Source organism: Penicillium canescens, assembly GCF_028828765.1.
Source record: "Penicillium canescens strain IBT 15451 chromosome Unknown utg000008l_segment0_segment0, whole genome shotgun sequence".
In the NCBI taxonomy this organism is placed as follows: Eukaryota; Fungi; Ascomycota; class Eurotiomycetes; order Eurotiales; family Aspergillaceae; genus Penicillium; species Penicillium canescens.
In genome coordinates this window covers 233,837-261,636 of record NW_026703970.1, presented here as the reverse complement: position 1 = coordinate 261,636, position 27,800 = coordinate 233,837, and the positions used below count along the sequence as shown (strand labels likewise).

Sequence of the window (27,800 nt, the reverse complement as noted above, 5' to 3'; positions counted from 1 at the left end):
TATGGAGTATATATAGCAAAGCCTTTTAAGTCAACAGCCTCGCTGTTGGTTAACAGCGGCAGCATACATGGAGGGTGGCTGAGAGGGTACCGAATAGGATATGGATTCATTGGAGAAGACTTTGCGCCGCATCGATACCGACAATTAGTGAAGATTCGATGACTTGACGCCTCAATAGGCAAGGCAGATTTGGAAAGAAGAGGGTCTGTAATTGCGGTGGAAGAAGAAAGGGTGGGGAGGAGTAACGGCCGGGGCTAATCCGGACCAGCTCGATTGCCTAGGTCTGCACAGCGTGCCCTTACACACCAGAGGATTAGCGCCGGAGATCAATATAGAGACTATGTCATAGAAAGATCATAGCCTCACAGGGGGGGGCGCCCGCGGAAGTACATGTAGACTGATATGCCATAGATGCATAATGATTGTCTTGGGACAAACTAACCATCTCTTTCACCACCGTTAGGCTGGCCTGCCCAACCGCGACGTGTTCCATGCAGGCAGGAGCCATACAGAGGCATGAGCAGAGCCCAAGGTTCTGGCTGTTAGTTTGGCGACGTGCATGCCAGGGATTGTTGACCACTGATGAACACAGCCGCAGGGCATGTACATGCATGTATGAAGAGTCCAGAAGGAGATAATGAAGTTGATCACATCATGCCCAAATTGGCACGTATGCCGGGTAACTATTGTGCTCATGACCATCGTGACCATAACGGTATGCGGGTCTGGCCTTCCGAACCGCTCGATCCCTTCGGCTTCATGTCTACCATAGCGCAACTCCACATTAGCTCCACAGGAAATGATGCCTCGGAGAACTTGATCTATGCCGTCTATTTACTTGCTCCCAGTTTGTATGGTTGTAATAAAAAGGGGGCTTGGATCCGAAACACGACAGGGGGAAATAATAAAAGGGAAAAAAAATAAAAAATAAAAAATAAAATAAAACAAAAGGAAAAAGAAAAAGCGCCTGAAAATAATGAACAAGTCTAATTCGTCCATGGCGTTGATATGCTCATCTCGAACGGTTTTTGAGTAGTCAGGGTGCCGCTAAACCCGCAACTAAGCCCGCGAAGCCAACTAGCGCCAGTCCGGCGCTGCAGGGCGTGCGTGGCCCTAAGCGCCAGGGAAGTGACCCCTCCTGCCGCGCTGTTGTACCTCAATTCGGCGCGAAGTACTAGTAATTTCGGCCCCTGGATCAGTCTCGTGCGGCAATTGCATCCACTTGAGCTCGAAGTCGTTCTATCGTGTCGATCAGGTCCGTAAATGGGGTTTGCCTCCGCTCCATGCCAGATTCACGCGCGGCTTGCTGATCCACTCTGCGTCCTTTTCCAGGGCCCAGACTTGTTCCAACTATGCTTACGGAGGGGTGATGTGGGTCCTGGCACCTGGACAGAGTCGCCTCGTTTGCAGAAGTACGATAGGCGCGTGCCGACATTGGGGGAAGTCGACTGTTATGTCGCCGCGGATGTCGCCACTTTGACTCATATGCCCATATCAACGCGACGAACGGAAGATGCGTGGCCCGTAGTAAAACAATGCGCACGCGGCGAACAGTTCCCGCAGATAGGAAAATTCGCATGGGGCGGATACAAAGCAGGGGAATAAGATTCTACTGAGCATTAGCATGGAAAGATTCCAGAACACACAAAGAAACATTTCATTGAAGGATCAGACGCTGACTGACCAGGGGTGGCATGAAGTATGTCAATCGTCGAGAATTGCTGCTTTCTAGAACATAGATCGCCAACCTAATTGGTGCATTAGCGGGATGCAAATTTCCAAGGAGGCAGTGCCCTGCTCCCTAAAATCAGGGCGATTGGGATGTATACTCACTGAAAGAGATATTCTTCTCGGGCATGACGCATTACCTAGCACAAGTCAACGGCGGCCCCGACAGCCTGTGTTGGAGACATACCCCTTCAAGACTCATACTCATCAAACTGATCAAAGATGAGAGAATGAGGGTATTGGTCATCAATGCGAAAATAAGCCTGTTAAGTAATATCTGTTAGTGAATGATGCATTTGCCGCCGGTAGAAACGTTGTTAAGCCGTGTTCAAGGGCCTCAACCCTATCGCATAACTGCGGCCTAACGTCACACGCATAGAACGTGATTGAAAACGTATGCGACCATGCTAGGTTTCGTAATAAGATCAAAGGAAGCTCACATCAAGCCGTAGCCGAAGATTGGGGAGATCTAAATTTTAGCGTGTCAGTCAACTAAACGCGACAGCCAACCATTTCGCCAATCCTCCGGGGTATTGTGATTTGAACTGCATAACAGCCGCCTAGTGCGCAGACTTACTTCAGACGCGGTGTCCTATTATCCAATCAATTCAGCCACCGTCAGTGCACATCCTCAAAGAATCATAAAAGCTAAGCACCCACTAAGCCAAGAACGCTCGAACTGCAACAGATTTTAGCAAAGAACGGGCGTAACAGGGATTATTTCACCGCCATACCCAAAGAACACCTTCACTAATAAATGTGACATTGTATCGAGAGACAAGCGGTCACGGGCGAGCATGGTAAATGTCGTCAGGAACCCTGCAGGCCATTAGACATGGCTCTTTTCGGGGTTGCATCTGCTAAGCCACACTCACCAATATACAATACTACAACCACTGGAAAGAACCTAAAGAACGCTTTTGTCTGAAATATTCAGTGGTCAGCCTTGGGCCCCGAAGCCTGGAGAGATCATCGTACCATCTCCTTCAATACAGGTATCTATTCGCAGGCACAATCAGTTGACCATTCTCGGGAAATGTCTTTCATGCAGAATCCACTTACTAGACTGCCGAAGTATGAGTTCAAGCTCACGAGTGAGCAGATCCTGTTCATCCGGTCAGCTCTGTCGCCACCATGCATGCTCCACGAATAACATGCCTTGGCACAAGAAATAGAGCCTCCAGAGACAAAATGTCAAATGATAGTTCGATCATGGGGTTATCGCCCTTGACCAACCCAATGACTCCTGCGGCGCCCTCATTAGCCGCTCATCAATGATCTGGAAAGTGAAGAGCCGCAAGGCAGATTCGAACAAATGACTCACGAGTTATGACAAACGCCATTCCGACCCCGATGATGCTGATATTCCACAGACTCCAGAAATCCATTTGGTAAAAAACGACCCCGGCGTCGATGATCCCACTCAGCTCGTCGTACGCAAAGGCAACAATCCACACGTACATTACGGCCTCGAAAACACCAACGGCATCTTGCTTCCTCTCCACAAGGACTGCGTAGTAGAGGAAAAGGAAAGAGACGAAGAAGGCCGCTTCAAAAACCTTGCGGTAGATAGGTACCCTCAAACGTGAATATGGATCTGCTGTTCTAAACGAATGTCAGCATCCCTGCTAATTTTATCCAGTTTCAAGTCTCACCTTCTGTTGAAAAGCTGGGGCTTCTTGGTTGAATGCACTGTCAAAGAATCCCAGAACACGATTTCCCCATTCCATATATCATCAACAACTCGCTGAACAACTCGTTGGCTTAGAAATCTCTTTGCATGGGCAATTGTTGCGATCTCCAACGCATTCAATCCGAAAAATTGGGAGTACCTCTGGGCAGCGTAAGTCTCGTCCTGCGAGTTTGCGCCCTGTGAGTTCCCGGTAGACCCGGCTTCGTTCGCTCTGCCACCAAAAAGACGACTCAAAGAGGACGAGTTTAGCAAGAGAGGCGTAGTCTCGCTTTCGGTATTGTGTGTGCCACCTCGAGATGTCAAACCAGAAGTATCTGCTTCTGCTTCGATGGAATTTGCAGAATTGCGCCGTGGGATCGGAAGCTCCTCTAGCAGAAACTCGATTGTCTCGTGCTGATTCAGATGACATAGGAATTGCCAAGCAACGAACTCACACGCTGCACCTCGGCTTTCATTGAGGCCCCAGTCGTCCTCGACAGCAGTGTCAAATTCCCATTTCAGGATCCTGCATTCATTAGCGAGACAATCTTGGCAAGTCCATCGATGAGAGGCTTACATCAAAGCCACAATAATGAATGGATTGTGACTATCTTCGGCTAAAGCATGGACTAACTGTCTGAGACGGTGTCCTTGGGAGCCGTACATCATTTGCTCGAATGTGTATGCCATATCGCCCACTGCCATGCTGATGAAGCTACATGGATTTGTTAGTCGTGTTGTAGAACTAAGTAGACAAAACTCACTTGAACAGCTTGGGAAGAACATCAAAAAGAGGTTCGCCAGTGTCGATGATCGGAATCTCAGTGTGATCCATGCTGACTGTATGTGGTTCCATTGTTTGACACTGGCAGTAGGCAATGTGAAGCTCACTTCAACCGTTAGCGAATTATCCAGGATCAGAGAACCGAATAAATCAATACAGACCTATCAACCCCCGTAATTGGGATTTCTCTCAAGCAGCTTGTCAAGTGTCTCCTTTTTACTGCTTTTGTTGTCTCCTGGCAGAATTGTATGTCGGTGTCAAGACCGAGGTATCTCCGATAAGAGGCTCATGTCGTTTTAATCGATGAATGTTTAATTGGCGCGCACAAAAATCATTGCAATAACAAAGCCTTTCAGAAACCAAGGTCTAAGCAAAGAATTGTTTCCAGGAAGAAGCCTTGGAATGAGCTGCTGAGAGCTGTCGGCATCGCTGACCGCCTTTTATCACGTGTTGACGCGTCCAGTGACTTCATTAGCCTCAAACTTCCTTATCGCAAAGTCTCAACATCTGGTCTTCTTGGTCAAATATTTGTCTCTACAGGAGATGAGGGGCAGTCGACACCATGGGACAAGGCTACTCCCTCACAACCCTGTCGGCAGGGTCGGCGGGGATCGATGTACCGGAGCTGTCCGACTTGGTGTATGAGAAGTCCATGGGTGGGGGCAGGTTCATGAAGAGCATTCGGGCGAGACAGCAAAATGGCTTAGTGTTTATTAAGGTCATCATGAAACCTTTCCCCACGATGGAGCTGGAGCCATACATTAAAGCCATCACGAGTAAGTTTTGACCCCTCTTGACCAGTTCGATATTCTAACATTCAGCTCAGGGGAACGCAAGTTGTTATTGGACGTGCCAAATGCATTGAGCTATCAGAGGATCCTCGAGACCAGCACGAGTGGATACCTCGTGCGCCAGTACATCCACAGCTCTCTATATGATCGAATGAGGTATGTCTGTCCTTTTGATACCTGCAAGCGAAGTCTAACAGTGGCTCAGCACACGTCCATTTTTAGAGCACGTTGAGAAAAAATGGATTGCATTTCAGCTGTTGTGCGCTCTTCGAGACTGTCATTCATTGGACATCTACCATGGCGATATCAAGACTGAAAACGTTTTAGTAACAGCCTGGAACTGGCTGTACCTTTCAGACTTCTCATCATCTTTCAAACCAACATTTTTACCAGAGGACAACCCAGCTGATTTTTCTTTCTTCTTCGACATTTCTGGAAGACGGACCTGTTACTTGGCTCCCGAGCGATTCTGCGTTGCCGGAGAAGAGCCTAGCGACAGCGGTGTCAACTGGGCAATGGACATCTTCAGTGCTGGGTGTGTCATTGCGGAACTCTTCCTCGAGTCGCCCATCTTCAATCTGAGTCAAATGTACAAGTACCGCAAAGGAGAATACAGCCCACAGCACAGCCAGCTGGCAAAAATCGAAGACCCGGAAATTCGAGAATTAATTCTACATATGATCCAACTTGAACCTGAGTCCCGATATTCTGCTGACGAATATCTGAATTTCTGGAAGGGAAAGGCGTTCCCAGAATACTTTTACAGCTTTCTCCACCAGTACATGTCTCTTATGACGGATCCTTCTTCCGGGCGAACTGATATGGACGCGGAGTCAGCCAACAGAGGCGAGGCAGATGAAAGAATTGAGCGAGTTTACTTGGATTTTGATAAGATCTCCTACTTTCTCGGTTCCAATTCCCGTGCCGGAGCTTCGTCTAATCCCCCAGTCTCCAGGCTGACTGGCAACACTCTCCCTGTGAAGCTTGACCTGCCGAATGGGGAAACCCAGGTCTCAATACGACCGTCACAAACCGACGAGGGTGTTTTGATTTTCCTCACCCTCGTAGTCTCTAATTTGCGAAACACATCCAAGGCATCGGCCCGAGCCCAAGCCTGCGATATTCTTTTGGCATTTGCAGAAAGATTGTCGGATGAAGCCAAATTGGACCGAGTTCTTCCCCACGTCATGATCCTCCTGACTGATCGGACCGACACTGTCAGAGTTGCGGCGATCCGCACTCTAACTAAACTACTGGAAATGGTTCAAGTAGTTTCCCCGGTCAATGCGTACTTGTTCTCTGAATACATCTTCCCCAGGCTCCAGCCGTTTGTTGCAACATCACCTACAAATCCAAGTGCCATGGTCCGTGCCGCATATGCATCCTGCATTGCGTCTTTGGCTCAGTCCTCATTGAGGTTCTTAGATATGATCCAAGCATTGCGCTCAGATACCCGTCTAGCTGCATTGATACCGGTCGGCTTTGAGCCGCGATGGACTGAGGATGCAACATACCACAACCTGTACGACGTGGCTCGGGTAGATCTCTTGGAATACTTTGAAGTTCATACAAAGGCGCTGTTGACGGATACAGATGCATCGGTTCGGCGGGCCTTCCTGGGCTCCGTGTCCAGTTTGTGTGTCTTCTTTGGCAATCTCAAGGCGAATGAGGTCGTTCTCAGTCACTTAAACACATACCTGAACGATCCGGATTGGATCTTGAAATGCGCCTTTTTTAAGGCCGTGGTTGGTGTCGCGGCTTACGTGGGAACGATCAATCTTGAGCTATACATATTGCCACTCATGGTTCAATCCCTGACTGAGCCTGAAGAATTTGTTGTGGAAAGGGTGATTCGCTCTCTAGCAGCCATGGCTGATCTAGGTTTGTTCCAACGTTCGACAACATGGGATCTCCTTCACACCACGGTTGGATTTCTGGTACATCCGGATATTTGGATCCGAGAGGCAACCGTGAACCTCGTGGTGAACTCAGCCAAGTTCCTGTCAATAGCGGACATTCATTCTATATTGGCACCCCTCCTCCGTCCCTTCCTCAAAATCCAGATTATCGACTTTTCAGAGGCCAAAATCCTTGGTGCACTCAAACGACCAATGCCGCGGAGTGTTTATGAGATGGCTTTCTTCTGGGCCCTCAAATCCGACAAAGGTGTATTCTGGAAGTCAACAAGCAGGGATGGCATGTTCGGCCTATCTGAGCCTGGAGCTTTCAGTTCTCGTGTTGGACAACGTAATCCTTCTTTCACGATGGCTGCACAATCAAGGAATGACGAAGATGAACAATGGCTGTCCCGATTGAGAAACATTGGGATGGGCTCTGAAGATGAATTCAAACTGGTCGCTCTCAAGGATTACATCTGGAGGGTCTCATTACGACATTCGAGAGAATCTGATGTCCAGTCGGTGCTACCTATAAACGACATTGTCAGCTTGACTCAACAACAAGTCAAGCTTCAAACGGTGTTTTTTGACAAGGAAATCCCTGATTCGCCACGAAGAGCGTCCCTGGACAGAAATGATGGTCATGCCGATGATACGAGACCGAGAACTATCGCAGATGCCTTACTCGATGCCTCTACGACTATTGAACGAGCGCCCAGTACTCATCGTAAGCACTTGCGATCCAAGAGCCAAGCTCACAGAGAGTCAAGACGACCTTCAGGCATTCCTATTCTGGATGGACATGATTCTTCGTCGCTATCATCGTCTCCGTTGGCATCCTCGCCCGCCGCTGGCACAAGATCTCGTCCTTTATCTCCTCCAGGCTCGGATGTTGATCGCAGACATTCCACCCGTCGTCAAAGCCCAGATGCAGACGACTCATCGACACCTACTAGGGCCGATACTCCGGAATTAAGAAGCTTGTCTGATCGGGTCAGCAAAAAGTCCAGCGCGATCAACCTGCTGAATCGCAAGGAGACTGCCAAAGCCTACGCGGAAACCGGCACAAGCTCTGCAAATGCCTTTGGCAAGGTAGATGCACCGGTTCACCGAGGCGGAACCCCCCAGCCATCGACATCCTTACTTTCAGATGAGCGCAAGGCCGCCCAACTCCCGTCCAAGAAATACCGACCCAACCATTCCTATCACGGCAATGATCCTGCGGTTTTGCGGCTGCTGGACAATGTATTTGCAGAGAACTACCCAACAGACCTGTTTGACCTGGGTCCGTATGTGAAGGAACTGGATACCCGGCTACCCATTCGCAGCGCTACCGACCAAGAGCCAAATAAGGTCTGGAAACCGGAGGGTAATCTCGTCGCGACGTTCGGTGAACACAGCGCGGCAATCAACCGGGTGGTGGTCGCTCCAGACCACTCCTTCTTTGCGACTGCCTCTGATGATAGCACGGTGAAGATTTGGGACACAACTCGCCTCGAGAGGAACTTGACCCCCCGATCTCGTCAAACTCATCGTCATGCGACAGGCTCACGCGTCAAGGCTCTGACCTTCGTAGAGAATACTTACACATTCATCAGTGCGGCTACTGATGGCAGCATCCATGCCGTTCGAGTCGATTATCAGAAGGTCGGCCAGACGGCTGTCCGGTACGGCAAGCTGCAGCTCGTTCGCGAATACCAACTGCCCGTCGCTCAAGACGGATCAGTTGAGTACGCCGTCTGGATGGAGCACTTCCGCGATGAAGGGCAGTCCACCTTACTTGTTGCGACCAACACCTGCCGTATTCTTGCACTGGACATGAAGACCATGCTACCGATCTATACATTAGAAAATCCAGTCCACCATGGTGCTCTGACCACCTTTTGCTGCGATCGCAGACACCACTGGCTACTCGTCGGCACAACCCACGGTATTCTGGACCTCTGGGATCTGCGTTTCCGCGTGCGGCTGAAGGCCTGGGGTCTTCCAGGCTGGGGCGCTATCAACCGAATTCAGGTCCACCCGACGAAGGCCCGTGGCCGCTGGGTCTGTGTCTCCTGTAGTGGCAGCCACGGCAACGAAATCACCGTCTGGGACATCGAGAAGTTCCGCTGTCGTGAAGTCTACCAGGCCACGCCGATGGGCAGCGCCAATTCCCCCAACGGAGGCCACCACCCCTCCCGGCCCCATCATCCATCCCGCATCACGCCCGCCGACTACGAAGCCTGGCGCGTGGATGGCGACCGCCCCGAAGGGATGCTAAGTCGGTTCGCGAAGACCGGCGCTGACGCAGGGATCCCCTCGAATAACAACCCCGCAGGCGATCGGCTAGGCATCTGGGCGTTCGCCGTCGGACTCAATGCTCCGGACGAAGACAAAGACTCTAGCACGAAGTGCGGGTACATTATCACCGCAGGATGCGACCGCAAGATCCGCTTCTGGGACCTCGCGCGGCCCGATCTGTCTTCGATCGTCAGTGGCCTCGAGGTTGTCTCGGATGGTAGTACTGGTGGCAAACCGCACTATGAGTTATCCCAGCCGGGCCCCAGTCTCCTCGTTACCACTGAACATCTGCCCTCTGCTAGTGCTTCTCGTGATGCGAAGAAGGCTAGTCCGAGGCCCCCGCGTAGTACGGTTATTAGTCTCCAGCAGCAGATGCTTCTTAAGAGTCATTTGGATATTGTTCAGGACGTGGCGGTTTTGCGGGTGCCGTATGGGATGATTGTGAGTGTGGACCGGGCTGGGATGGTTTACATTTTCTCCTAGGTGTGTTCTAAACTGTATTTGAATATGATGATGCCGTAAGAGGAGGGCTGTCTTTGAGTTCTAAACGAGATACTAAGATTCGGGGTTTACAATACTTCGCTATTCCATTAGGGCTGACATATATATATCTCCCTCCCACGACTTACAGTACAGTCCATGTATATATATATTATATCCACACAGGAAGTATTAAAAAGAAATCAACTCAAAACAGGATGACCATGACCACTCTGTATTGGACCCCAAACACCAAAATCCGGACAGACATGTACATCACAGCCAAACACCTCCACAACAGCTAAATAGCTCAGTTAAAAATCAGCCGGCTTGTACCGGGTACTTCGGCCCACGCGACAACCAGGGCATGGGCCAAGGTACCGGGTACCCCCTGTCGACACGACGGGGACAGCTGGGCAGTGGGCCCAAACCCACCTAGACGAAACACTGGACGGGTGGAACGATCGACAGCTTCATCTTCCTGTTGAGTCCAACGGGGTGTTCGGAACGGAAGTCCATGCTCTCGTTCCTTAATATACATACTGTACGATAGTGTGCTCGTGTAGTTAGGGGGTTAATATGCATTAATATGGATTTTCAATATTGTACTTTGTGCAATATTAAAAGTCTCGGTGGCTATTTTTGCTTGACGGAGACACCGGAATCAGAGTCGGGTTAATTATCGTATAGGATGCGTTTAGTGTGTATCGGCGAAGACTACTTTGGTATGGAAGGTTTGACGGGTTGACAGTAGTGGAGTCACGGGAAGACAAAGCCCTGGAACGCGTCTGTTACAGTATACTGGACATTGACACTGGACTGGACGGGCATGAAAGCTAAATGTCTGTTTCATGATACATTCCAGCATTCCAGCAATTCAGGGGTAACCCAGACACTGCATAAGATCGAACACAAATCTCTTGTGGTGGAGACTGGAGACAGGGGCAGACACCAATAAGAACAACGTGACGGGACGCTTTCCAAATGAAATCTTCGGCGATCGGCACTGCACTCGATCGTGACCCAGTAGTATTTGTCATTTTGAGGGGTTGGGGGTTACAGTGACTGTGTACAGACTGCGAGGCTCCTCGCAGCCCGCAGGCGAAACACTACTTGAACTCGCATATGGTTGTACTGCAGATGGGCGGTCGAGACTTTTGAGACTTGGATATATTTCCGAATGAATGCTATTATCAGGGAGGAACCACGACAGAGTTGAGGTGAAACACCATAAAAAAAAACACAAAAATGGACATATCAGATGTGAGGAAGAATATGGGGACGAAACAACCAGCGGTCAACGTTTATAACAGTGAACCGCACGGGCTCAAGTATCTATCACATTGTAGACATGGATGTAACTGAGGCACTTACCGATACATGTGTAAGAAGAGAGGAACAGAGGGATATAAGCTACCTGCAGAAAAAAAAGAGAAATACTCCGTCCGAGTGCATATACTTCCTCCGAGCACGAAGAGAAGAAATTAAAGTGGAGAGAGTTCTCTCCCCCTTTGGCTTTAGCGTAACTCTCCTATTTGCCCCCTAAACCTCCTCTTTGGCTTCTCACACGTCCAATTAATTCTCTACACTCCCTTAACTATCGCCTCTCTTTCATCTGGGTAAATCCTTCCTTTGAATTGCACTCGAGTAGTGCGTTCGACTCTTAGGAGTCTCCCTCCAAATCCCCCCATATAAACACAGCTCAATCCCGAGAGATACACAATGGGCCACTCAATGCGAGATCACAGCTCCTTTGTCCGGCCTTCCACCCGGGATAGGCCTTCGACGCGCGGTGAAGGGGAAAATTCGCTGGTCGTTCCCAGCCGCACGTCGTCGCTGCACTCACGTATCACTCAACCCATCCCGTCTACTCTCAACATCAAGCCCGCCCAGCGAACACCGAAAACACTCACCCATGCGTACATGGTGTGTGGTGTCGGGCGCGAACCCTCACAATGGGTCAAAGCCCCCGCCCCCGCCCAGGGGAAGATTGGCCATATGAAGGGAGCTGTCGGTCAATTCTGGCTGCCCGAGATTCTGGGAAGCAGCCCCCGACTAGAGCAGGACAATGAGATCGCACGAGCCCTGCACTCGGCCATGCGGGCATGTTTCCCTCACGACGTGGAGATCTGCACCGGTAAGAGCCAGCCTCACTGTGCACACCACGCGTTCGTGTTGCAGCAGGACTCTTCTCACACTCTGTACGGTATCGCGCTGCGCGTCTGGTCCCGTGCGGATGAGAAGCGCGCGGAGACGATCCGCGAGCTGCGCAAGAAGACGGAGCCGGACTTCTACGACAACCCCGATGAGACTTACTGGATTCCTTACTGCCTGAGCTTCCTCTCTCGCTACCCCCTGTACGACCTGCTAGGGGATTACCTCCGCGGTATGTGGATTCACTGGAACAAGGCCACCAACCTGTTCCACGCCGAGGAGGTCTCGCGTATCCTCAGCTTCCCGGCCCCGCGTCTCAACGATCTGGTCCGCATCGATATGAAGGACTACGCTCTCTGCTACCAATTCCCCTCCTCGCCGACTGGATTCCAAAACTTCTCCATGTGGCCCCTGTTCACCTGTCTGTCGATCCCCAACATCGTCGGAGTCATCGAGGCTGCTGTCTCACCCACTCGCCGTATCATTTTCGTCTCCCACTACCCGGCGATGTTGACCGTGGCGGCCGAGACCATTCGCTACTGCGTTCGCGTCTACGAGTGGAGCGGTCTGTACGTTCCCGTTGTGCACGCTCGTCATGTCAAGGACCTTGTCCAGGAGCCCGGTCCTTACATTCTGGGTGTCACCGCCGAGTGTCGTACCCTGTTCAACGCCCCATCCGACGCCCTCGTTGTCGATCTGGACCGCAACTTCGTCCTGACATCCAGCCCGCCCAATGTGCTGAACCAGGGCCAGCGCACCAAGTTCATCAACCGCATGACGCAGTCCTTGAACGGTGATGTATCGCCTTCTGGTGTGCCTACTCATCTACGCACTGCCTATGCTGGTGGTAAGCTCATCCCCGCCGGTCAGATTATCGTCATGCGCGGCGAGGTCGAGAGCATCCAGGAGCCCCAATGGTGGAACCAGGATGCGGTCATGAGTGTCATGGATCATGTGTGTGAGAAGCTGGTATGTTTGCTCTCCAATGTTTGACTAACTGCAGTTTAAACTAACTTTTTATAGGGCCGCAACACCGGTATGAAGGCCATCTTCGGTGGCTCCGTCAAGAAGCCCCTGATGACCAAGGTCTCGATGCGTCACCTCAACGAGATTGTTCGCGAGCGCAACCAGTACTCCCGTGACGCCATGGAGGCCTGGCAAGACTTTATCAACCTCAAGGGACGAATGGACACCGAGCTCAGCAAGGTTACCAAGCGCAACAACTTCCTTGTGGAGGAACTCGAGACCTGGAAGCAGCAATTCCTTAAGTTCCAGGCCTTTGCCGAGCAGCTCACTAAGGAAACCACCGAGCTGAAGGTCAAGATCGAGAACCACAAGCGTGAGAACCGTCGCCTCACTGGTCTCATCGACCAACAGAAGGACGATGTGGCTCGTCTCACTCTGCGTCTGTCTGGTACCGAGAAGCAGCGTGACGACGCCCTCGAGGCCCTTGTTCTCCAGCAGGAGATTGCCGAGGAACTTGAACGTGAGCGCAAGCGCAACCAGAAGGAGATCTCCGCCCTCACTCACACTAACTCGACTCTCTCCCGTGAGCGTGAGGATGCCCAGCGCGTGGTTCTCCACCTGCGCAGCCTCATCAACGGCCAGAGCCACCACATGGAGCACATCGTCCGCTCCATCAGCAGCACCTCTGAGATTACTGAAATGGTCGAGCAGGGCTACGAAGACGCTCCTGAGGAGCGCAAGGCGGAGACCCCCAAGTCCAAGGAGCACGTCAAGACAGCTGAGGAGGTCAATGGTCAAAAATCTCCGGTAAATGACATGAACCCTGCGCTAGAGCAGCATTTGCTGAACCTCGGCAAGGATCACAAGACCCTTGCTCGTTTGAGCATCACAGATGTCGCAGACCGCTACCTGCGCGACAAGACCGATGCCATTGCGGACATCATCCGCAGCATCAGCGACCAGTGCGCTGCCGCCGTTGAGGGTCTTCACCTGGCCCAGGACGCCGAAGACGAAGAGTCCGAGGGCAAGATCCAGACCTCCGACCGTCTCGGCTCCGACTACGATACCCAGGAGGGCCGCTCCACCCGCGCCACCAGTGAAATGAGCGACATCGACAACAACTCCCTCCACCCGGATAACCGACACTCCAGCATCCCCCCGACCCCAGATCTGGTCCACAACCGCTCCAGCACCTCCATGTCCATGATCAGCAGCTCGACTTTCCCCGAGCGCTCAAGTCAGCAGTACGGGCCCGGCGATATCCCCACTCGTATCGTCGAGGATGACGACGAGCATGCCCATGAGACTGAGAATGTCGATGACCAGCAGACTGAGCCTGGTACTCTGTCCAAGCAGGCAAGCGAGGATCTCATGCGGCCAACCACCGCTCGGATTATCTCCTAGGTTTCAACATCAGCTATCTGTATAAGCTTAGATGATGCAACGGCTTGACTGAGACGATCTTATTTGTGTTTGGCTTTCTTTTCTCTTCTCTGTCCATTCCCTGTTTCTTCTGCCTGGCGTGGCCCATTTCCTTTTTCCTTTTTTTTTTTTACTCCTTACTTCACTGTGCTGTATCCTGAATACGCACTTGCGCTCTGGTTGTCTGGCGTAGCTCTTCTTCCCTATTTTGCTTTCCTTTTTTTCTTGCTTTCCTTCGTCGTGTCGATTTCTTTTGATACTCCCTTATATCCACCGACCATCTCTCTGTCTTCTTGTCCCATAATTCTGGTCATTTTTGTCTTTCTCGTGGGTTATTTACCCGGGAATCTGCTGTCTATTATTTATCAGTCGTGCCGTCTGGGATGGAACGGCTTGATTGTTTCTTTTTTTTATTTTATTGTTTCTTTGTCTCGCTTATCTCGTGTCTCGAGAGAGCCACCCACTCTGCACTCGCCATCTGCCTACTGTCTGCAGATGAGATTTCCTTTTTGTGTATCCATTGTCGTGCACTTTTCCCTTGTTCACAGTCCTTGATCTAGGTTGATCTCATAGTCTCACAGGGTTATATAGGTCCCTGTTACTCGAAAATGGATTCTGTGGACTTAACTTTTTTTCATTTATCCAACTAGATTACTTAGTCTACTATAAACCTCGATCTACAGATATCATGTATATTGCTCGGCTATGCCCGTGCGGTTCAAGATGAATATCATGATAGTCTCAGTCTGTGAGCCAATTGTTGCCTTATTTCCGGCGGTTACGGGCGGCGGAGACCAGAGCTGCTCAGCCTTTTGGATATTTATTTCATTCCAGACGTTATATGTGTCTAGATTCTGTATTGACTGTGTGGGCCAATGCCAGCTTTTCGTTGCAGCTTTGCGAAGAGCTGAAAAATGTTGGAGATGAAAGAGGGACTAGTACTGCGGTATTCTTCAATCCATGAAAAGGGTTTGGGCGCTTTTTCTGCTCGCTCAGGTACGCTCGGGTCCGCTCAGTGAGTCGACTGGTATCTCACTGAGCGTAGGGCCGAAATTCTATTGAAGATAGAATTTGCAAGGATGAGGTCATGTATAATGGCGGGTCGAGCCCCGGAGACATAGTGGACTTGAGAGGATATGAGATCTTCTACAGCGGCAAAATGCGCGGTATGAATGAGGATTTGTTGGTCAGTTCTGGGGGCAGTTGAGCGAAGGGGTCCATGGTGGAGGAAATACTTGAAGCGTGGAAAGACAAGGAAGACGGGGCTCTAATTCCTTAAGTACTCCCTAGAGAAAAAGTGAAGATGTAGAGATCCACAGTGGCTTGATTACACATTCAATACCTATGCAAGCTTCCCAGGAACAACTGGATGTCCAGCACTCAACCCGCCACAAACAGCCCAAGCCTGCCCATTAACATAAGAAGCCTCATCAGACCCAAGGAATAGAGCAACACGCGCAACCTCGTCAGCAACAGCACCCCGCTGCATAGGATTCAACTGTCCAATCTTACGCTCAGTGCCGCGTTCCCGCGCCCGATCAAATACTGTCTGCGTCATGCCTGTCTCGATCAATCCCGGGCAGATGGCGTTAATGCGGATTCCCGTGCCGGCGAGTTGGTACGAGACTGTTTGGGCGATTGAGACTACTGCTGCTTTTGAGGCGGAGTAATCTGTTGAGCCGGCGTTTGAGCGGAGGCCTGCTACTGAGGCTGTGCCAATAATTGAGCCGCTTGGGTAGGATTTTGTGGCGGATGTTAGTTTCATTGCTGGGGCTGCGTGCTTGGCTGCTAGGAAGACGCTGGAAGGGGGTTAGTTTGGATTTTACTTTTTATGATGTATTGGGGAGGATGTACCCGAGTGCGTTTGTACGCATGGTGTTCATAAATCCGTCGCCGTCGATCTCGGTAAAGACCTTGGGCTGGCCGACGATGCCTGCATTGGCAAAGAAGATATCCAGTCGGCCGTACTTTGCTACTGCTTCGTCGATGACTGCTATCAGGGCCTTTTCGTCTGCGGCATCAAATGATCGTACGTGGATGTCAACTTTTGGGTAGAGGGACTCCATTTCCCGTTTGTGAGTTGCCAGGTGGGTGTCGCTGTAATCGCAGATATAGACTGCTTTGGCGCCATTGTTGGCGAATTGGTGTGCGCTGGCCCGGCCAATGCCGTTGGGTGAGTTGGCACCTACATTTCATTAGCGTATATATTGTAGAATGACACAAATGAAGCTTACCAGTCACAATAACCACCTTGTCCTTTGTCCGGCTGCAAGTATAAGTGTAAGCTATAGTTAAAATAGAGATGAATTAAACAAGATAATGCGGTAGACTGGCTAAAGACACAACTTAACTATACATTCAGACTACTTACGGTCCTGCTGAATCACCAGCAATATGGCGAATCTTGGGGATGTCCTCGAATGTACCCTCGAAGGGAATGCCCTCGACAAGCTGTTTGCTGAGGGCTTGGAGACGTTGCTTTGCTGCAGCAGACATGGTGTTTATGTTGCGATACTGAAGGCAATTGAATAGAGAATAGAGAATGCTATAATCAAATTAAATGCAAAGAAGTAAAGTAGCTAACTTGTAACTTATACGAGCTCAGCTTCCCCACTGCGTCGGCTATGCGGAGAGCCGAGGCAGAAGGTCACGTGGAACCAAGCATTGGTCACATGACTAACAACGTCATGTGCCCAGGCCATCAACAGCTTTGTGTTTCAAAGAGAGCAAAAATAGCAACTCTTTGTGCACCTTTGGCCAGCTTGCATTCCAGGGATTCCAGTGTTGAAATTTATGCTCCATTCAGCCCGCGTCGATCTCCCTTCATTCCACCGATCCACCGATCTCAAGGGATCGCCAAGGACGCGCGACAGGGAAGTGCCAAATTATCAGCAGCTAGTCGACTATCTATTTTAGCTCGAACACCCGAATCCACCCTTTAGCAAGCCTGCGGAAAGCCTTCATGAAGTCATTATCCAACGATTTCTCCGTCCACGCCATTGCCCGGTCGTTGAGTCATGGCAGAGTCCGACCACCCCCAGCGGCGGTCGTCATCCCAAGCCTCGAGCGCCTCAAGCAGGAGTCGAAATGCTAAGACGGTTCGCGCCAAAGCCCAGAAACGCCACTCCGGCTCCTCGAACACAACCACGGATCTAACCTCGTTTCCATCCCTTTCACCACCCGACAAAGCCACCACCCTCAGCCGTGGCTTGACAAATACTTTATTATCTGGCGAAGACGGAGAAGAGATAAGTAGAAGTGGGCGGGGGCGGAAGGCGACATTGGCGAAGCTTACAACTGGAGACTCTCACAAGTCTGGCCGGTCGGCCCTATTCGCCGATTCCGTCCTGACTCAGGATATCCCAGGCGCCCTGCATTTGGCCGATGATGCGCATATTGAGCGTCTGGTTGCCAGTACAGGGGCCGTGAAGATGGTGAGACAGTTTGCGCGCGACCTGGCTCAACGGGATGCCGAGATCTCGGCTCTCCGCCAACGTGCAGATGCAAGGGAGCGAGAGCTGAAGAGAATGCTCCGGGAGGTTTCTGTTAGCAATCAGGATATTGAGCGTCGGTTGTATCAATTGGAAAATCCTCCTGGTGACCGTGTCTCTGATGGGGAAAGCAGTCACAATAGTGATCACGCTGGCCAGGCCTCTTCCGGGTTGAATGGGCTGATGTCACAAGCTATGGAGGATACTGTGGGTTCACGACCTACAGACGTTCAGTCTGATCTCCAAGCTACAATCCGGGCCCAGCGAGCGGAAGCTGATGGCCGCGGTAGTGATGGCAACGAGGCCAACCGGAAGCGCCAGAGCTCGATTCGCGGTTGGCAAGAGTACATCTTCGGCTCGACTAATACCAGTCGCAAAACGAGTCGTGCTAGCAGTATCATGAGTGATGTCGGGGAACATGAGGATGAAGAGACTGAGCGCCTTCGAGTGCCCAACAATCCCTCGCGGCGCAAAGCTCTTGATGAGCAGCTTTTCCAACCACCCGATGCTCTAACACGGATTGGTGGATCAGCAAAGCGGATCGCCAGCCCGTCAGTGAACGGGGACGATGCAAGCACTCACTCGCGCAAATCCTCGAGGTCAATCGGCTCGTGGACTGTCAAGCTATTCGCTGGCAATCAGGCAAGCAAGGATACAAGTGATTCCGAGGCCAATCAAAACAAGCCATTATCCAAAGTTCCGGGCGGAGATCGAAGCGCTTCGTCTACTCTTTCGGGCAAAGGCGGAATGTCGGCAGTAGCTGCATTGAAAAGAATAAATAGCAATGCCAGTATGCCTTCTGTACGCTCTGCCAGTGGAATGAGTGTCCAAGGCAAAATGGGCTCTCCTGCCTCGCGATGGAACCCAGCAGGCAGCGTGTCACAGGGTGCAGCAACTGAGACTACAGACCGAAGCTCTACCAATCTCGGACCTGTCGAGATGGATGCCATCTTGCCCATGGAGTCGAAGCCTCCCACACTCACACCTATTTACAACAACTCTCAGCCGGGTGAATTTCTTACAGACCGCTTTGGGTTCATCTATGATCAACGTCGAAAGAAGCGTCAAAGGGAAGCCAATGCGTCCAAGAGCAGCAATCACCCTTTGAGCATTAGCGAGACTCTTGGTACCCTACGCAGTGATGTTTCGGATCCGGAAGACGACCCTGATGTCCGAAGTCTTGCGCAGACAGCCCCTGAAACAACTCCCTCTTCTCCTGTCTCGCCGGACGACCCTGAAAGTGGAGCGATTTCCATCCGCCGTTGGCAGGACTATTTGAAGATTCCATCCCGCCCTACAGAACTTCTGTCCCATACGCCCTCTGCCGGACCAATTATCTCCTTGACTACCGCGGGAGAGAATCGTCCTCACAGCTCGTCTGTCTCTGTTGACAAAGACGGGGCGTTGTCTGTTGGCTCTGTCGGACAGCCATCAGCTTCGACATCGGCCATCACAGCTGACAGCCCCGAGTTCGCGGGCCTATCATCCGACCAAGCAAATGACATGGCTGCCAAGATCTCAATTGCGGAGACTGAACCAGTGAAGCTGTTGCTAGAACAACTGACAGAGCTCCACGATACACTGCAGCGCGACCGAACCGTGCGATGGAACGAATTTCTCCGCAAGGTGCGCGCAGAACGCCGAAAAGAAGGCGAAGCTGCAGCCGCTGCAGCAACCGACCGGTCTGTAGCTGCAGTTGATACGCCAGAGGCCTCACTTGCAGATGGCGAGGTTGTGGGCATCGCCGGTCTGGGCAACAAGGGCAAGGTTGGTCGAGCAAAGTGGCGCGAGTTCCGGCTGCTTGTACTCGGCGGTATCCCAGTCGCTCTTCGTGCCAAAACTTGGTCAGAATGCAGTGGCGCTTCTGCCATGCGAATCCCCGGGTACTATGATGACCTTGTCCATAGTGTTGGTGGGTCGGAGCCTGATCCATCTGTTGTATCACAGATCGACATGGACATCCGTCGCACTCTTACCGACAATGTCTTTTTCCGCAAGGGTCCTGGTGTCGGCAAACTTAAAGAGGTGTTACTTGCATACTCGCGTCGTAACCCTGAAGTCGGCTACTGTCAGGGCATGAACCTCATAGCTGGGTCACTACTGCTCATCATGCCGACTGCTGAAGATGCATTCTGGATTCTGACTTCAATGATCGAAATTATACTCCCCCAACACTACTATGATCATGGATTGCTGGCCTCTCGGGCCGACCAGGTTGTCTTGCGGCAGTACATTTCGGAGCTACTTCCCAGGCTTTCAGCTCACCTGGAGGAACTGGGAATTGAACTAGAGGCGCTCACCTTCCAATGGTTCCTTTCAGTCTTTACAGACTGTCTCTCCGCGGAGGCGCTCTATCGCGTATGGGATGTTGTCCTATGTCTCAACGTGACCAGCGCTGTCAACGGCTCCGGACCCACTACCAATACGAAGGAAAGCAATGACAAGACCCCCAAGGTAGCCGAAGATATCGCCTCCGGCAGCGGGGGTGGAAGCACATTCCTTTTCCAAGTTGCACTCGCGCTGCTTAAACTCAACGAGCAGCAATTGTTAACGACTTGCTCGACGCCCGCTGCTCTATACACGTACATCAATCACCAGATGACCAACCACGCGATCAGCATCGATGGCCTGATCCAGGCCAGTGAAGCACTGCGCAATGTGGTCCGCCGAGAAGACGTTGTTGCGCGCCGAGCTGTTGCCCTGCAGGAAATGCGGGAATTGAGCAGTGGCGGCAGCAATTAAATTCCTTTGTTTGATCCATTTCTTTGTTATTTGATGGTCTTATGACCTTTTCCTTCATTTCCTTCTAGATTGACGCAATGCCGATACGACTTGAGCATAAGGCAAGGAGTTTTGGCTTTCTGTTTCATTGTTGGCGCTCATTTTCTCTTTTTAACACATGTTGACATAGCCTGCGATATCCCCCTTTGCCCATCTCATACATCACACCCGCATTCAAGATACCCCCTGGATTTTACACTTGGGAGGCAGCACATTAGACTTCTTTGAATGAAACTTTGCAATTCTTTCCCCGTTTTCCAAGTTCTATGCATTATTGTCTATGTTCTATATATCCCCGACAGAAAACCGACTCCAACTTCGAATGCGAGACCCAAAAATGATCAACAAGGTCGGAGACACCATGATGATAGCCGACAATCCAGCCAACAATGTCGCGGACCAGTTTATATGCAGCGTCTCATACATCGGCCCCTCGAACAGTGGAAACGTAGCCGACACCAGACTCCGCACCATAACATGAATGCTAATAGCAGACACAGTGTTGAGCGGGTACACGTCAACGATATACACAATACCACTAATAAAGATAATCTGCAGCGCCAACCCAATCGCATAGCACGCAATCACCTGTGCAATCCAATGTGTGTCCTCCGTCCACCCAAACCACAACAAAGCCGGTGGCAGCAAAACAGCCCCAAACACCATAGGCGGCAGTCTACCCTCCGGAGCAACACGAGCAGGCGTGAGAGATTCAGATTCACCTGAGCCTTTCTGCGCAGCCATCCACCGCCGTTTATACCATGTCATCGTGAACGTCGAGAAAAGTCCCAGCGCCGTAAGTACGCCTAGACCAACGGCTATAAATGGCAGCGTGGCGGCGGGCTTGCTCCAGCCTCGGCCTTGGAATTGCCGTGGGAATAGCTGGTAGGATAGGTATAGCGATCCATATACCAGTGTCAAGTAGGTGGTCATGACGATCAGGATTGGTTCCTGGATGAACATCCGCACTGGTTTCGTGCAGTACTTCCGCAGCAGGACTTTCGGGTCTAGAGATGCCATCTCGGCTTGCGCTCGCAGCTTTTCATTGCCTGTTTCGTGGCGAAGACGGGCGGCGCGTCGCATCAGGATGCGGTTATGGGATGATTCGCGTAGCAGGATTAGGCACAATATGCCGACTGCGCTGCAGAGGATGAGTGTTGTCCATGCTGTCCAGCGCCAGCCATATCGCTCGACTATGTATGCGCCTACGATTGGGCCGATGATGCTGCCCAGGTTCATGATGGTAGCCGACATGCCGACTGCCACGCCTCGTGTGATCGGGCCGTAGATATCGGCCAGGATGCCTGATCCCACTGCTAGCCCGCCGGCGCCGAACGTTCCTGCTAGGAAGCGGCTGACGAGGATTGTGGCAACGCCTTGAGCTAGGGCGAGTGGGATTTGGAAGATGGCGCAGCCGGCTAGGGCGATGGCCATTGGAGGTGCGTTGCCTACTACTTCTGCCATGGGCGCGAAGATGAGTGGGCCGACGGCGAAGCCTGCGACGAAGAGGGCTACGCCGAGGCTCATTACTTCTTCCGATACGCCGTATTCTTTGGCTGTTATGCTTGATGAGGAGCCGAAGATGCTGGATGCGAAGGCTATTGAGAAGATCACGGCTAGGGGTGCTGCGGACCTGAGGAGCTTTGTCGACCGCGACCAGTTCTGCGGGTTCTCGGTGTCATTGGGATCATCCCAGGTTACCAGGTTGGATGGATGGCTTGTTCCAGTGGAGATGCCGTCTGGGATGGAGATAAGGTTGACAGCTAAGCCAGCTGCTGACTTTTCAGCTATGCTGACTTCCGTCGCTGGCTCCATGATGATATTGATATCGTGGACATGGGATGCGAAATATAAGGCACAGATATGTGCGATGGTGAGAAGTTTTAATCTGACAGCAGCCTGACAGGGCGACAGTTGGATCGGCAATCAGTACAGGATCTGCCTTGTTTAGTTGGCTGTCCTCCACCGATCTATACGGAGTGTCTCCGATGGTATAGTCGGCTATCAGCGAGGTACGCGAGATATGCGATTGAAATCAGAATATGGAGCAGTTCATGGTTTGTGTGTGAAATTTCCAACTCAATTACCATATGCGAATTAACAATTGGCGCATGGAAGCCGAAGTGCTCGGAGAGATGGCCGAGCAGATTTCCCTTCCGGGGATAGACTTGCGAACTGACCTCGACACGAACCACCAACTTTTAGCTGCATATCTGCATGTCTGCATGTGTTGTACATTTGGAATGTCAGTGAATTTTCGATAGAATTATAAATCTGTAAGTTATTTCTCATATCACAAACTCCAAATCAGATTGAATTGTTCCACCCAATTTGCTCCGACGAGCGATTGTTCATATAGAAGCATGAAAACATCACAGAAACACAAAAATAGGAACCATGGCAAAATAAAAGCTCGATAATATCACAACTGCTAACACACTCGAAACCAATCCCCTACCTAGTTCGAGATTTACTCCCCTTCTTCGTCCGCTCAACTTCCTTCAAAGCCTCCGAGTCAAACCTCTCCATATACCGCAACAACTCCAATTGATGAAGTCTATGTTCGAACGTCTGCGCATCGGGAACGGTATTGTTCAGCTCGGTCTCGTTATCAATAGGCGCGGTGATAGGGAACGGCGCATTATCCATAAATTTGGCCTTGACCAGAGATCCGAAGTTTTGTCTGGCACGGTTGATGTTTCGGACGGCTTCGTCGGCGATATATGGGGTGTATCTGATCTTGTTGGCTTTCATGATTCCTAACTAGTGTTAGGTTCTTCTTTGTAAGATGTGGTTGGATAGATGATAGTCTCACCCTCCAGGTGTTTGATATATAGGCAAAGTTTTTGAAAGGTGCGTTGGAATTCGCGCTTCTTTGTTGTTGCTCGCGTGTCGATGTCTAGTATCCAGGCTATCATTGCACAGGATAGACCTGCGGCTTGTTAATATGAGGTGTGAGGTGGTGATCGGGGCTCTGTGCCTACCATCTCTGCTATATGCCATCTGTGCATGATGATATGGCGCTGGGACATTCTCCATGTAGTCCACGAACTTTGGAGACTTCTCGCTGAGTAGAGACATTGCAAAAGATCTCTAATCTCGGGGAAGACGCAGTTATCTAGTGTGATCGTAGGCCGATCGTGGAAGAAAGACCGGATGAACAAAGTGTAGACAAGGGTCATATAATGAATTAGCCTTGATATTACAAGTTTCCTTTTCTTTTTTCCTTCTTCGCGGTCTAGCCTGACTTGATTCGAGACGGGGCTCGGTTCTGTCTCTTTGTTCCCCGATCCAACCAACCACATTGGTGTGATTTCTTTGTTCTCGTGTTGGATTACCAGGGCTCTTCAAACTTAACAGCACTTTGACTATTGGGTTGGTTATCTAACCTGTTCGGACACGAGTTCTTTGTTCCTGGAATAGACTTTGTATAGACTCCCTGGCGCTTTGTTCGCTCCAGTAACGTTAGTTTCTCTAAAATTACCGTACGTGCTTGATATCTCCTGACTTCTTTTTTCTTAAGAAGCCAAAGGCTTATAGACATTGACATTCTCGGCCATTTAGCAGGCTTATCTTCTTCTTCTTCTTCTTCTTTATAGCATTTCTGCCTTTCCTAACCAACAAAATGAACTACCAACGCGCTATAAATGAAATCCCCGCTGTATTCCAAGTCTCGTCAGGCGAAAGAGGTATAGGTTCTTCCGGCATTCAGCTCACAATAAAGGCTAATAGCACCCAGGATCAAACATTCTCAATAGCTTCCTAGGCTGGGTCCGCAACGAGACATTCGGAAACATGGCTGAAGTTTGCGCTTTATGGGCTGCAATCGTGGACGCCAACGAGCACCTCACCAAACTAGATCGTAAGACCATACCACGCCCGCAGTGTTCACTACGGAATCAATGTGAATTAACCATTGTTCTTTGATCTAGAAACCCTCACTTCCCATGAGATTCCACATGCGGAATACAAGATTAAGGAGATACTAGACTCGGAGTTGAGAGAGGCAAAGGAGTTGATGGCTCTTATGCCTGGTGGACCGGAGAATAAGGCGATCAATACCGATGATGATCTTATACATGCTATTGGGCGGTTGAAGTTTCTTCGTCATTTCAATCAGCAGAAATAGGATTGATGCATCCCAATTGTGAAATGTTTCGAAGTCTGTATAATCCTATATTGACTTGTTACTCTCTATCGCCCTAAAGCCAGTAAGCCAGAGGTATAGACAGGCAACTGTATCTACATTGCATGTGGACATGTCTATAGCCCTAAGTCTAGACTGCCAAGCCAATATGTAGGTTAGAAAATTAAGCCGAGCTGCAGTACGAGGTATTCAATGAGTAGGTTCATGATTAGTTTCATGATTAGTATTATATTCGCCATATCTGTCGGATCATCCAATGAAAGCTCCCAGGAGACCGATGCCGTGTGATCCAGTAGATGTGAGCGGCACTGCATGCCCAGACTATGCATGCGCTTTGCCAGCAACATCCCGGTCAGCGCCGGAGTCAGATCTATACCAATTGGGCCCCATCTTGTGGGGACCAGGGCCCGCAGGGAGGGGTCAGTGGGGGAAACACTCCAGCCGCAGCCTGAGAGCATATCAAATGCCACAAGGCCCAGTAAGCACCGATGATCTCGGTGGGTGCCAATTCTACACCAGGCTGTGGAACTGGAGGTCTGGGACAGCGAAACGTGGACCAGAAGATCAAGATGGGTGACTATCTTCACTTCCTCAGCTCGGGCCCTGATCAACCCAAAATTGACTATTATCCAGCATCGTGGTCAGATAAAGCGAGTCCATCGCCATCGTCGGACGGAGACCCATCTCCATGACATCCCGCGAAACGGCTTTGATCTGCCGCATGATCGACTGCGAGATGGCCCAAGTGCGAGCCAGCGATTTGAACACGCCGATTGTCAACGTGAGACGGTCGCGGCTGGGGTCGGGCATCTGGCCAGCCTTGACGGAGCAAGCGGCCAACTGAACGATGGAACTGAGCGTGAGGGCACAGATGAAGAACGGGGTGTGCTTGATGACCGGTAGACGGAATGAGGCAAGCCGAGATAACTCTCGAGCTGCCTTGGCTGCCTTCATGGCATGCTCGTTGTGGGAGAATGCGGGTACACTGATGGGTCCAGAACTACCACAGATGACCGCTGCGGCAACGGCGGGCGATGAGAGAAGGTCAGATCGGGGGAAGTTCAGGTAGATGGATGCGCCGTTTAAGATCATGGTCGCCTGGAACATGATCTCGTCCACCGTGCCGTCCGGGCGCAAGAGCTCTTCCTTGGACTCTGGCAAGTGGTGACCCCAGCTACCAATACGCGCATCAATGGCTTCTACATGATCCTGTTGACCCTCGGTCATGCTCTGCATCGCCACCACGCGACCAAGAATCCGTATGGCTTCAATTCGGTAGCAGTATGAGGAGAAATGTAGCTCCTCATCTGCAAATACACGCTGATCGAATTGCTCAATGGTAGGTGACGGCGGAGGAAAGAGACAATCTTGGTAGATGCGCTCCTCGCAGGGAAGTGGTACTTCGAGCGGAACTGCATTGGTCCGGAACTCACTTTGCACGCCAAGGGCAGTCAGGAGACCTTCGATGACAAACAGGTCCCACCAGGTACGTCGCAGAGACTCGGCCCGAATTGGGTCCCCGTTGCTGGCAATTACTGCGAAAGTTTGCTGGTGCATGCCAAGTTCGAATGCCAGGTCCACTGCGGCGGATAGACACTCGCCAGCCTCAGAACGCTCGTTGCGCGAGTGCAGTACAATTGCCAGCAGGAGCAGTGCTTGGACCTTTTCCACAGAGGGGTCCTGCTCTCGCACCACTGCAACCACTGTTTGGCGGTATGTCTCGCTGGAGGCCGCCGAGGTGAAGTGGGAGCCCACGAATTTCATCACCTGTTCCAGATATACGGGGAGGTAGATGCGATTAAGATACCGATGGGGTGGCAGGATTGGATGCGCGGCGTGGAAATAATTATAATATATATCGATCAAGTAGGCATCGCTACTAGCAACGGATGAGGAGGAATCCGGAGTTAACGGTCCGCTAACTGGGCGAGCAGGTTGAGGCATTGACATCGAGAGATCCTGAAACCCGGGACTGTTTGATCCCGACGAGAGGAACGGAACGGCTGGCGCATAGCCATAGCCGGCCTGCATGTTCCTCCAATCCGCGGCATTGATCATGCCGGGATCCATCGGTAACTGCTCGGGGGATTCTGGATTGGCGCGCCGCTTTTTGGATGGGCCCTTGTAACCTCTTCGAGATTTGGTGTACTCGCACTGGTAAGGCTGTCCATTGACTTCGCAACGGCCGCAAGTGGGGACTTTGCCATCGCACTTGAGATGTTTGTGGCGGCACGGTAAACACGCCAACGGTGAGGGACCATTTGGTTTCCCAGAATTCTGTTCAGTCATGGTGGGAGCATGGAATGGAGAGAAAGAGAAAAGGAGGGAAAAGGGAAGAGAGGCAGAGAGGAAGAGGTAGAGAGGAAGAGGATGAAAGAGAGGGAGAGTAAGACAAGAGAGAGAGATTAAGAGACCGTTGAGATCAAACGCAGCGGGGATCTTTGTCATGACTTGGCAGGGATCCCCAGTCGGCTGTTACGAGACATAATTACATTACACTCTCTAATGTTTGTACTTTACCATACCAATACAGTCTCCCCCATCTTATCAACTTCCCTTCCTCTCTTCTGTCTCTCCCTCTCTCTTTGCCTGTCTCTTCTTCTCACTTCTAAATCCAAATTCCCTCTCTATTGGTTTATTGACAACCAAAAAAAGGGAGCAAGCTTGCCTCTGGGACCTGAACCCCGAACCCGCATCACTGTGTAGCGTCACCCGAACTATTGGCCGACGTGTCTTCTCCGACTACATCTCAATCCTTCGTCTCTCGACCACTGTCAATTGGTCTCGCAATCAACGTTACTTTTTGACCTGTCATTCGCCCCCACTGCGAATCCTCCTTTCACAATGATCTCCGACGACGACCTCTACCGCCTCGCCATCTTCCTTGGCTCCTGCGCCATGATGATGATCGTTTTATACCACTTCCTCGACGTCAATGCCATCGAGGAGGAGACCGCCGACACAGTAAGCCAGAAGGCTGAGGACTCTGCGCCACTCGCGTCCACAGACACCGCAGCCGCGTCAGGGAGAAATTGAATAGCTGTTCTGAAGAGAAGACGGGGAATCAAGATAGCATTGCCTACATTTGTTTTACATTACCAGCGAGTCAGACACAAGCCAATTGTACACTACAACTACAATTTATCCAGCAAATGGCAATTGCCAATGTCATGGCTTCAATGCTTCTTCAGTAAATTTGGGAA

General features: G+C 51.0%; 10 protein-coding genes across 10 annotated transcripts; 5 read left to right on the top strand and 5 right to left on the bottom strand.

Moving 5' to 3' along the window:
- Positions 1-1,195: 1,195 nt before the first annotated feature.
- N7446_010967 (uncharacterized protein) lies at positions 1,196-4,256 on the bottom strand (the record flags this gene model as incomplete). The annotated part of the gene is made up of 16 exons (XM_058519710.1): positions 1,196-1,609; positions 1,685-1,748; positions 1,834-1,868; positions 1,916-1,991; positions 2,169-2,197; positions 2,306-2,320; positions 2,389-2,407; positions 2,463-2,547; positions 2,604-2,652; positions 2,707-2,727; positions 2,791-2,833; positions 2,887-2,974; positions 3,053-3,333; positions 3,384-3,926; positions 3,978-4,115; positions 4,165-4,256. 16 exons carry the CDS (start codon positions 4,254-4,256, stop codon positions 1,196-1,198), a joined length of 1,992 nt encoding a protein of 663 aa, XP_058367234.1.
- A 490-nt stretch (positions 4,257-4,746) lies between these two features.
- N7446_010966 (ubiquitin-binding serine/threonine protein kinase VPS15) lies at positions 4,747-9,639 on the top strand (the record flags this gene model as incomplete). The annotated part of the gene is made up of 3 exons (XM_058519709.1): positions 4,747-4,960; positions 5,011-5,131; positions 5,181-9,639. 3 exons carry the CDS (start codon positions 4,747-4,749, stop codon positions 9,637-9,639), a joined length of 4,794 nt encoding a protein of 1,597 aa, XP_058367233.1.
- A 1,719-nt stretch (positions 9,640-11,358) lies between these two features.
- Positions 11,359-14,160, top strand: N7446_010965 (DENN (AEX-3) domain protein; the record flags this gene model as incomplete). Its single annotated transcript, XM_058519708.1, has 2 exons — positions 11,359-12,759; positions 12,814-14,160. 2 exons carry the CDS (start codon positions 11,359-11,361, stop codon positions 14,158-14,160), a joined length of 2,748 nt encoding a protein of 915 aa, XP_058367232.1.
- A 1,360-nt stretch (positions 14,161-15,520) lies between these two features.
- Positions 15,521-16,674, bottom strand: N7446_010964 (SDR family NAD(P)-dependent oxidoreductase; the record flags this gene model as incomplete). Its single annotated transcript, XM_058519707.1, has 4 exons — positions 15,521-15,977; positions 16,033-16,363; positions 16,413-16,444; positions 16,550-16,674. 4 exons carry the CDS (start codon positions 16,672-16,674, stop codon positions 15,521-15,523), a joined length of 945 nt encoding a protein of 314 aa, XP_058367231.1.
- A 521-nt stretch (positions 16,675-17,195) lies between these two features.
- On the top strand, positions 17,196-20,411 carry N7446_010963 (uncharacterized protein; the record flags this gene model as incomplete). The annotated part of the gene is made up of 1 exon (XM_058519706.1): positions 17,196-20,411. The coding sequence occupies one exon, from the start codon at positions 17,196-17,198 to the stop codon at positions 20,409-20,411; it is 3,216 nt and encodes a 1,071-aa protein (XP_058367230.1).
- A 324-nt stretch (positions 20,412-20,735) lies between these two features.
- On the bottom strand, positions 20,736-22,265 carry N7446_010962 (uncharacterized protein; the record flags this gene model as incomplete). The annotated part of the gene is made up of 1 exon (XM_058519705.1): positions 20,736-22,265. The coding sequence occupies one exon, from the start codon at positions 22,263-22,265 to the stop codon at positions 20,736-20,738; it is 1,530 nt and encodes a 509-aa protein (XP_058367229.1).
- Positions 22,266-22,904: 639 nt separating this feature from the next.
- Positions 22,905-23,204, bottom strand: N7446_010961 (uncharacterized protein; the record flags this gene model as incomplete). Its single annotated transcript, XM_058519704.1, has 1 exon — positions 22,905-23,204. The coding sequence occupies one exon, from the start codon at positions 23,202-23,204 to the stop codon at positions 22,905-22,907; it is 300 nt and encodes a 99-aa protein (XP_058367228.1).
- Positions 23,205-24,075: 871 nt separating this feature from the next.
- N7446_010960 (uncharacterized protein) lies at positions 24,076-24,579 on the top strand (the record flags this gene model as incomplete). The annotated part of the gene is made up of 3 exons (XM_058519703.1): positions 24,076-24,139; positions 24,190-24,312; positions 24,383-24,579. 3 exons carry the CDS (start codon positions 24,076-24,078, stop codon positions 24,577-24,579), a joined length of 384 nt encoding a protein of 127 aa, XP_058367227.1.
- Positions 24,580-25,188: 609 nt separating this feature from the next.
- On the bottom strand, positions 25,189-26,886 carry N7446_010959 (Zn(II)2Cys6 transcription factor; the record flags this gene model as incomplete). Its single annotated transcript, XM_058519702.1, has 1 exon — positions 25,189-26,886. The coding sequence occupies one exon, from the start codon at positions 26,884-26,886 to the stop codon at positions 25,189-25,191; it is 1,698 nt and encodes a 565-aa protein (XP_058367226.1).
- A 555-nt stretch (positions 26,887-27,441) lies between these two features.
- N7446_010958 (dolichyl-diphosphooligosaccharide--protein glycosyltransferase subunit 4) lies at positions 27,442-27,633 on the top strand (the record flags this gene model as incomplete). The annotated part of the gene is made up of 1 exon (XM_058519701.1): positions 27,442-27,633. One exon carries the CDS (start codon positions 27,442-27,444, stop codon positions 27,631-27,633), a length of 192 nt encoding a protein of 63 aa, XP_058367225.1.
- Between the last annotated feature and the right edge of the window lie 167 nt (positions 27,634-27,800).